This window comes from Sus scrofa, chromosome 3 (genome assembly GCF_054392235.1).
Source record: "Sus scrofa isolate SSC_HxYL_T2T_F1_AM1 chromosome 3, Sscrofa_HxYL_maternal_Yorkshire_Landrace_v2.0, whole genome shotgun sequence".
Classification (NCBI taxonomy): Eukaryota; Metazoa; Chordata; class Mammalia; order Artiodactyla; family Suidae; genus Sus; species Sus scrofa.
This window is the reverse complement of record NC_139385.1, coordinates 113,996,841-114,007,290: the sequence shown is the minus strand read 5'-3', so window position 1 is coordinate 114,007,290 and position 10,450 is coordinate 113,996,841. Positions and strand designations below refer to the sequence as shown.

At 35.1% G+C, this 10,450-nt stretch overlaps 1 protein-coding gene across 8 annotated transcripts in view; it reads right to left on the bottom strand.

The window, feature by feature from the left end:
• Positions 1-3,192: 3,192 nt before the first annotated feature.
• HNRNPLL (heterogeneous nuclear ribonucleoprotein L like) overlaps positions 3,193-10,450 on the bottom strand; it is a 42,691-nt gene continuing 35,433 nt past the window's right edge. For 7 of the 8 annotated variants that reach the window (XR_014842181.1, XR_014842180.1, XM_021087607.2 and 4 more), the window contains 4 exons: positions 9,841-10,042; positions 8,686-8,743; positions 8,495-8,593; positions 3,193-4,935 (listed from right to left, as the gene is read on the bottom strand). Coding sequence is in view for 6 of the 8 variants with exons in the window: in XM_021087607.2 (XP_020943266.1) it covers positions 4,880-4,935; positions 8,495-8,593; positions 8,686-8,743; positions 9,841-10,042 (415 nt within the window). In the remaining 2 variants the exon portion in view is untranslated. Of the gene's footprint in view, positions 4,936-6,886; positions 7,082-8,494; positions 8,594-8,685; positions 8,744-9,840; positions 10,043-10,450 lie in introns of those variants that run through there. The other variant, XM_085019515.1, reaches the window with a different exon arrangement.

Sequence of the window (10,450 nt, the reverse complement as noted above, 5' to 3'; positions counted from 1 at the left end):
CCCCATTCTTCCCACTCTCTCTGTTAACCATTATTCTCACCACTTACCACAGCAATTAATAGTTTGGGCTAATGCAGCTAGATAATATTGTATGATCAAAGTAGACTATGCTCTTAGTGATTCCCTCATGCTGTCTAAATTAGGATGCCTTTAGTTCTACCTTTTAATTTTTTAATGCTATGGTCACACTCACAAAATATGGAAGTTCCCAGGACAGGGACTGAATCTAAGCCTCAGCTGTGACCTACACCACAGCTGCAGCAACGTTGGATCCTTTAATCCACTGCACCTGGCCAGGGATCTAACCTGTACCTCTTCAGCAACCCGAGGCACTGCAGGTGGAGTCTTAACCCTCTGTGCCAGCCACTATGGCAATATAACCAGAAGCCTCCTCCACCCTCTTCTGTGTATCATTTTTTCTCTTCCAGAGAGCAAAATGGCTACAGCAAAACCAGGCTTACCTCATGTGCAAACTATACCCCTTTAGGAGAGCATCTCTTCACTGACTCTTCAACAAATCCTAGACTTCACCGTCTTTGGATTAACCTAGGTTTACCTCTTCAACTCAGAACCAGATTACTGATGTTTAAAGCAATGGTACCCTTTTATTATTCTGAAGTAAAATTCCTGGATAATACCTAACTACCTACGTACACACAAACACATACCATTTAATGAAAAAACAAAACCTTAACTGTAATAGAAGGGAGAAATAAGATATATTAATAAAGTGCATATTGTGACACATAAATGCTCAGGAAGAGCTATAATAGAAGACAGAGTGAGATGAATATGACTGCTACAAATGAAAACCTTCCTTGATATGTTGAAATGTCAACCCAAATACCACTTCAAGGCCACAATCTTCCAAAATGGTGAACAACTCTTGGGAATACTCCACACAAAATAATCCTCTTTCCTTAAGTAGCTGCATTCCTAGAAAGTGTGTTATATACAAAAATACTTTGTGTTTACATACATAAAAGAAAGTTACTTTTTAGGATGCTATCTTATGAGATATCAGAAAGTCATTATAGGACAAGGGACAGTTTTTCCTGGTCTCTGCCAAATATTTGTAGTATTCCCTATATTGTGAAAATGCACCCCTACAAACTGTCAAAATTTCCCCTAAAGGGGAACTACCTTTCCTTATTAAAAGCCATTGGGCTAAAGGGATGAGGCTAAGTCAATAAGATCATTCAAACCTTGATCACTCTACAAAATGAGGAGGGTGGAGACCAAGCAATATTTACTATTTTTAACTTTCTCATTCATTAATTAAAACTGAGAGAATTTCAAGTACTCCCTCTGATAAAGGGTTTTATTTTATTTTTTGTCTTTCTGTCTTTTTAGGGCTGCACCCTAGGCATATGGATGTTCCAGGCTAGGAGTAGAATCAGAGCTACAGCTGCCAGCCTACACCACAGCTCACAGCAACGCCAGATCCTTAACCCACTGAGCGAGGCCAGGGATCAAACACACAACCTCAAGGTTTCTAGTCAGATTCGTTTCTACTGTGCCACGACAGGAACTCCAATAAAGGGTTTTATATTAAGTCCACTGTATTTGTTAAAGTTCAAACCATATTAAAAATTGAGATGGCTAGGAAGATGATTAGCTTAACTAAAATAGATTGTTTTTAGAAAATAAAAAAAATAATATTTTTTGTCTTTTTAGGGCCATAGCCTTGGCATATGGAAGTTCCCAGGCTGGAATTGGAGCTGTAGCTGCCAGCCTACACCACGGCTCACAGCAATGCTGGAACTCTGACCTCCTTAGCAAGGCCAGGGATTGAACCCACATCCTCAAGGACCCAAGTCAGGTTCATTAGCACTGAGCCACAACAGCAACTCCTAAAATAGATTGTTTTAATTAACACTTGAATCCATTTGGTGGAAATGCTAGGTTTTAGGAAAAAGCAATGACATCATGGATTAAATAGCCTCTAGATTTCAAATTTTTTCTGAACAAGAATCATGTCTGTATACTCATTTACGTTTTGGTTGACACTGGAAGCCATTATAGTAAAAACCAAACTGAACAAACATGCTGTAAGGGACAGAAACTATGAATCTTATTTTTTAATTTCATCAAAGGCCATTGCTTTTTAAGGCTTACCTCTATGAGCAAACCAGTGGTACTATGAACAAAAAGGCTTTCTTCACGTGGCCACTCAATGGACTAAAAAGTCCCTTGAGCCAGAGAGCCATATGGAGAAAGGAAGGTTACTGTAAGTTATCTTTCACAAGAAGCTTTGTCACTTTAACTTTTTAAAGTGAAACAATTCTTATGCTTTAGATTCCTAACTATAGAAAAATGTTCTACACTCAAAATTTCTTTATTCTAGAAAGAGAATATCACTGATAACGGCTAAGAAGCAGTTACCTAGTATCTATCCATCCCTGTAAATAGCAATGTAAAGAAAATGATGAAATTTAATTGACCCCATTTAGTCATTCTTATCTCTTCTCTCAGTTCAGTCCTAGAAAATATACAGTTTAGATAATCAAATCACTAAGATGCTGCTAAGTCTCATGTCAGTCACAACTGTAAATATTTTTTATTTGGTGGACTAATACCCTCCACAGGAAATTAGAGATTTTAAAAGGAAGCTTAGATGCCATAACTCACTTCTGCAGATTTATTGTCGAATATTTCAGGGGATTTGGATATGGGATGAAATTTCCATATTAAAAACATAAACTCAAAGCTAGTATTTCTTTACAGTTATAAAACCTGCTCTTTCACATTCTCCTAAAAGCATAAAGATAGCACAGGGAAGAATGTTTTTGTTAAGACTAAGGAAAGAGGGAGTATTGCCAAAGCAAACTCCATGAATGATGGTGATGCCCAACTAAACTGTCAAAGACATTACTGACAGCAACAGAACAGGACTGACACACCAGTGCATAAATCAGCAAGGCCCAATCTACCAAGAAGTTTATATCTGAAGAATTTACTTGTCACTTTGATGGGGAAAGAGCATTAAGACACAGTTCTTATCTAAAAGTCAATACCACTTAAAGCAAATCTAAATTAATTAAGCTCTCACTGTCCACAGGTTTGTCTCCTAAAATCATAAGCACAAAATAATCTGTAACAGTGATATCCATTTCAGAGGAGGACAAGAGAAGCAGACAAGTTCTTTTTGAAATTAAGACATCTCAGTTTTGCAACAAATGTAGAAAAGTATTTATATGGGAGAAAAAGGAAGCTTCATTTATTGTAAAGTCAGGTAAACTTAGGTATTAAATTGGCAATGTTAATAAGGAACACACATAGCCCAGAACCATACATTTATAGTTCATACACAGGTTACTCTGGCATAACTTACTGGGTTCCATAATGGTCTAAAATGCTTTTAGATCAAATTTAAAATTTTCTAGAATTTTAGATGGCTAAAAGGACATTGGTCCACTGTTGTCAAAATTCAAGGAGTAATAAATGTTAACCCATGTTTAATTTCCATCTAAACTTTCAATTCAACAGCTCTTAAAAGTTTTTTAAATCCCTACATCACTTCTAAAAGGATTAAGGCAAACTGTTTTTGTTAAAATTCAAAGTAAAGCTTTACAAAAGATCTAAATAGAACTTCTGTATACAAATTTGTTTAAAACTATCAGGGTCACAAAACTGCTACTGCCAACGACAGACTTAAGAGTTATTCTAGGTAGATAAAAAAATATTCTCCCTCCTTTTAAAGATATAAATAAAACGGCTAGACCAGTTTTCTATTACAAAAAGCTGTGAACCTGATAATAGGCATTATAGCATAGTCTCTCAATATCTTATTTCATCTTTGCATCTTACTAGCCTATGTATGGGATACAGTATTTTCCAAAAAATGGAAAAAAAAAAAAAAAACAGATCCAGTGGGAGAAAGAATGTTTAATAAATGGTATTGAAACAAATAGCTATCAGTTTGGAATAAAAATAAAATTAGATCCTTATACCTTGTACCATGTAGAAAAATACATATATTACTGATGGATTCAAGAGTAAAAAATAAAAACGCAAGTACCCAAAATTTTACATACAATTTTAGAGAGTTCACAGACTCCCTAAAGCCCATTCATGGATCTCAGATTATCTAGAAGAGGAACTGTTAATCATAACTTCTGTTAAAATTTCAATACCAGACATGTTTTCAAGATCTAGTAACATGCAACAAATGAAGATGAACACATTAACTCATTGTTGTAATTTTATAAAATCTCCAAACTGGAACTAGAAACAGAGGCATGTCACTACAAATGAACAATGACTTACTAAAAAAACAAACAAACAAAAATACACCAAATTTAAATAAGTTTGAGTGTATACTGTACAAGTGTATCCATATGTCTGTTAGCCTTTCAGAAATATAAAATCAGCTAAATCTGTAGTACTTAAAATTTAATATATGCAATGTTATTCTCAAACTTGATTAAAATACTTAATAAATACAAGTTACGTTTAATATGAATAACTGCAACATAAACATCTAAACATATAATAGGAATTCTATAATATTAAAATGCAATACTTTCACCTGCATTAATCTCATACACAATGGAAAAATACTTGCAGATAATTAGCATTAAGAATGCAAATATATTTTCACTGTGGAAGAAAAATAAGATTAGAAATCATATATCTGTGTAATCTACAAGAAAGCTGTAGATAGTCTACATTATGATATTCTATTTTAAAACGAAAACAATTCAATATTTAAGTTTACAACAAATTTACTCAAGGCAAAATATTTGTTTATTACAGAACGGGATCTTAAAATAAGCAAGGCAACATTAGATCAACCATTTTAGTTTTTTTTTTTTAAATGAAGTGTAGCTTTAAAATTGTAATAAAGGTAAACAAATTCTAACATGCTCTTCTCTTCTTATAAATGGGATGATGTAGAAAAGCAAAGCTTCAGTGTGTAGGGATTGGAACCATCTGTAAAAATTAAAAAACAAAGTTAATAGTTCTCTTCATCAAACTTTCATGATTACCTCGAATTAGTAAATTATTTCATTTTTTATAGTATTAGAAGCAGGACTATATAAAGCAGGAAAATTTCTATGTAAAATTGTAAGAGCAAGATTACTTTCGTTCATACCTACTAACAGGTAAGCTTTGTGAAGCCAGGGGCTTTGTCCATAATGTTTTAAACATTATCTGACACAGAAAGCACTCAATTTTTTTTTTTTAGTAAAGTAATCATTATGGACAAAATAGTATCAGGATTAGGCCCATCTATCAGTAAAGATCACTCTGCAAAAAATATTACCAATGGTAATTGCTCTATAAAAGTTAATTCAAATATAGCTTGGGGAGTTTCCACTGCGACGCATTGTTACAATTGTGGCTCAGATTCAATCCCCGGCCTGGGAATTTACATGTGCTGCAGGTGCGACCAAAAAAAAAATACATGCATATAGATAGTATATACAGCTTGGGAATTGGGACAAGACTGGAATATAGAAAAAGATATCAATGAGCTGAAAAAGTTCTAAGAGATCTAGTATTCTCTGACCATCAATGGAGTACATAAATTTTTAAGTGGGTATAACCCACAAAAATACTTCCATTTTACACATTTTTCTTTTCAACTTTTCAGACCATGCAGAGATAATTCTTTTTTGGCTGCCCTGTGACATATGGAGTTCCCAGGCCAGGGATCAGATCTGATCTACACTTACAACCTATACCACAGCTGTGGCAACACCGGATCCCTAACCCACTGCGCTAGGTTGGGTATGGAACCTACATCCCAGCGCTCCAGAGACACTGCTGATGCTGCTGGTACACAGCAGGATGTCCCAGAGATACTTCTTCATCAGTTGATTATGCAAAGAAATAATTCTAGTATCTTAATATATCAGAATTTTAGTATTAAAAGCTATCGCTCCTAAAGGAAAAAAGAAATTCCTATAAAAGTATATATATATATATATATATATATATATATATATATATATATCAAGAAGTATTTGCAAGACAGTGCAGAGGATAAAAAGAGTACCTGTCTCCAAGGAGTTTACAATTCATATAACTATCTTTTCCATGCATATAATTTTAAAGGCTTTTAAAACTTTCCATCAAAAATTAAGCCTCACTATTTAAAATTAACTTTTGAAACTAAAGATAAAATGAGAGGAGGTAGCCCTGTTTACTTATTTTTTTTTCTTTCTTTCTTTTTTTTTGGTCCTTTTAGGGCCACAACTTGGCACATGGAGGTTCCCAGGCTGGGGGTCCAGTTGGAGCTATAATGGCTTTACCACAGCTCACAGCAACACTGGATCCTTAACCCACTGAGCAAGATCAAGGATCGAACCTGCGTCCTCAGGGATACCAGTCAGATTCGTTTCCACTGAGCCACGACGGGAACTTCTTTATTTACTTATTTTTTAACTTCTTACTAAGATTAGTATAATGAGCACCCACATAATTTCAGTAATTATCAACATTTGGCAGTCTTATTTCATCTACCTTCCCTCTACATACTTTTGGGGGGGCTGGAATATTTTAAAGCAAATCCTAGATCTGTTATTCCAACCATAAATCCTTCAATAAATATTCTCCCCGCCCATTACCTTTCATCATCACGCCTAATACAATTAATAATAATTTTTCTCCTACTATTAAAAAAATGAAGTTTCAGCAACCTTTAGATCCAGGATTGAAGTAAATTATAGGGCACTGTAAAAAAGAAGTCATTTCACATAAGAACATACAAAAGAGAGTGACAATTTCATTTGATGGCAAATTAAAATATCATTTTTCAACTATCTTATTGGCAAAAACTGAAAGACTGACAACACTCAGTGTTGGTAAGGGTGTTGGGCAATGGGCATTTTCATATACTGCAAGTGGTAAGGTAAATTTGGGTAATCTTTTAATTAATTATTTGGCCATGATATGTGGAATTCCCAGGGCCAGGGATCAAACCTGTGCCACAGCAGCAACCCAAGCCACATTGGTGACAATGCCAGATTCTTAACCCACTGAGCCACCAGGGAACTCTGAGTAACCTCTTTAAAAGGCAATCAATATTTACCAAAATATAAATCTTTATGCTCTCTACTATGAGGAAATTGTCCTACAAATACAAAAAATACAACTATAAGGATGTCTACTATAGCAACAGCAAAATACAATTTGAAACAACAGTGTTCATCAGTGGGGAACTAGATAAATCAAACTGTTATATCTCTACTAAAAATAGCTACTCTGTGGGGAAAAGAAAGGATAGCTTTGCATGTACTGATATGGACACAGATTTAAGATTTATCAGGTGAAAACAGCAAGGCACTCAATAGTATGTACAAAAGAACCATTCTGTATAAGTTTCGCTTTAAAATTTTTTTTTTTAATTTTCTTTTTGGCCGTACCCACAGCATGCAGGAGTTCCCAGACCAGGAATCAAACCCGAGCCACAGCAGTGACAACACTGAGTCCTCAAACACTAGGCCACCAGGGAACTCTTTGTGTTAAGTTTTTTAAACATAGATATATTCATTTGGGAGGAATAAATGGAGAAGACAAAAAGGTTTGAGGTTAAAAAAAGCTTTAGGAGTTCCCAGTGGTTAACGAATCCGACTAGGAACCATGAGGTTGCGGTTTGATCCCTGGCCTTGCTCAGTGGGTTAAGGATCCGGCGTTGCCGTGAGCTGTGGTGTAGGTCGCAGACACGGCTTGGATCCCGCGTTGCTGTGGCTCTGGCGTAGGCCGGTGGCTACAGCTCCGATTCAACCCCTAGCCTGGGAACCTCCATATGTCACGAGAGCGGCCCAAGAAATGGCAAAAAGACAAAAAGACAAAAAAAAAAAAAAAAAAAAAAAAAAGCTTTAACTTTCGTTTTGTACCATTATGTACTGTTTGAGTTTTTTAACCATATATATTTATTGCTTTCTTCTAAAAAGATCAACAGGAATTAAGGCATTTAGTCTCCAAGATGGCCCCAAAGCTCCCTATCTCCTGATATTTAGAGCACTATAATCTCCCACTATATTCCATGGTTGGTTGGTGTGACCATAAGTTTGCAGCATAAGTGATGGTATATATCACTTCCGGTATTAAGTTATTAAAGACCCTATGTTTTGTTGGTCTTTTGTTTTCATCTCTCTTGGATCACTCATTCTAAGGGAAACAAGCTACCATGAGTGAGCATGAAAGTGGATTTTCCAGTCCCAGTCATAAGACTTGAAATGACTACAGATTGCAGCTAACTATAGTGAGAGATCCTGAGCCACAGCTACCCAGCTAAGCTGTACACAAGATTACCGATCCTCGGAAACAGTAAAATAAACGTTTGCTGTTTTAAGTGCACATGTGATAACTTGTTGTAAAACAATAGGTAACTAAATATAAGAATCATGTGGGGTGTGGGATTTATATGCATTTTTAAAATTTATAGTTCTCTGTATTAAAAAAAAAAACTATTGTTTTAAAATTATTGTCAATGTTTCTGAAGGTAATTCCCATTGAATAATTGCGACACGATTTAACTTACTGGGAACTCTTATCTGGTAGTGATTTAGTGCTGTAAGGGCTTCTACTGCATCAGTTTTGCATTCCCATTCTAACAGCCCAGAAAGTGTTTTGGCAGAAGCTAAAACAAAACAAAGAAACACAAATTCAGTTGTTATTTGCTTGTCATCAAATTAACTAGAAAACTTAAAAAAAGAGGGAATGTGCACTTACGTTTTGCATCAAACACTTTATATTTGATGAATGTAAGAACTTCATGGTCATTACACAACTGTCAAAGAAATGTAAAACTCCATTAAAAATATGGCCAAAATAATATTTCTACCTTTTTTTTTATCCCCAGAAAGTAAAATTTATGGTAGCATTTAAGTTTTGAGGATGGCATGAATGAATTAAATCAAGTATATTTTTAGATTAATAAGTTACATGAGAAGATCAATTAAAACAGTGATATTCTATAAACTATGTATATAATTTTACTGCTATACAATAAAACCAAGATTCATAATTCTCAGAGTTGACCAGGATTTAGCAAGTACCTAAAAGAGAGAGTAGAGTTTCAAAAAAATCATCTCTTTTCTGAAGCATTTTCCCTTAACTTTCCTACAGTTAGGGGAAAATGCAGGGATATATAAAATTTTGTTATGGGTGAGATTTAAGACCATGGTAAAAAAGCTTTCTGAATGCAGGAATAAGGGTACCTCATTCTAATTCCAATTCACAAAAAGACTGAGCCACAAACCAACAAGATAATGAAGGATGGAGGCCAGAAAAGTATAGCAGTCAAAAAATGAACTATAGGAGTTCCCTGGTGGCCTAGCAGTTAAGGATTTCACGTTGTTACTGCTATGGCTCGGGTTCAATCCCAGACCCTGGAACTTCCATATGCTGTGGGCATGGCCAAGAAAAAAAATTAAAAAAAAAAAAATGAGCTATATAATAAGTACCAAATAAGTAACAGAACACTAATAATATCAAAGCTAGAAGATGGGAGTTCCCATCGTAGTGCAGCGGAAACAAATCCGACTAGGAACCATGAGGTTACAGGTTTAATCCCTGGCCTCACTCAGTGGGTTGAGGATCCAGCGTTGCCGTGAGCTGTGATGTAGGTCACAGAAGCAGCTTGGATCTGGTGTTGCTGTAGCTCTGGCATAGGCTGGCAGCAACAGCTCTGATTAGACCCCTAGCCTAGGAACCTCCATATGCCATGGGTGCGGCCCTCAAAAGACAAAAGACAAAAAAAAAAAAAAAAACCAAAAACACCCCTAGAAGATGAAGAGATCAAAATTTAAAATGATGCTAAAATATGATATATTTTAAAACAGGAAACAATAACAGTCTACACAATTCTCATATTCTAGTGCCTACCTTTGTGAAGGTTTCTTCTGTGACACACAACGGAACGTTATAATAATGCAGCACACACGAGGGTGGCTGGATTATATTCTTAGATGCTTGGCCAGCACTTGTAAAGCGATTATTTTTGCTCATTGCAAAATCCTTGTAGCTACTTGTACCATCCTCGAGCTCGAATATTTGACTTGGAACAACTGAATGTTGTTTAGAAACACTAAAGATTAGAAAGGAAAGAGGTACAGAACATAACTTTGTTAGATAAAAAGAAGCAAGCAGGCAGTTTCAAAATGTTAACATGTATGCCTGAGTCAATCTTAACAAAAAAGGCATGTGTAGCTATTTAAATACAATTTAAATATTTACTATTTTGAACATTTATTTAAATATTTAAGTTTAGTTTGATTTATAATCACTTATAGTTTAGACATAAGTTAAAGAAAAATCTATTGAATATATTTTCATATTAGAAAATTTTAATATAAAAACTAGTGGTTTTTTTGTTTTGTTTTTTTGTTTTTTTAATGACTGCACCTGCAACATATGGAAGTTCCCCGGCCAGGGAATGAATCCAAGCCTTAATTGCAACCTATGCTGCAGCTCTGGCAACACTGTGGGATCCTTT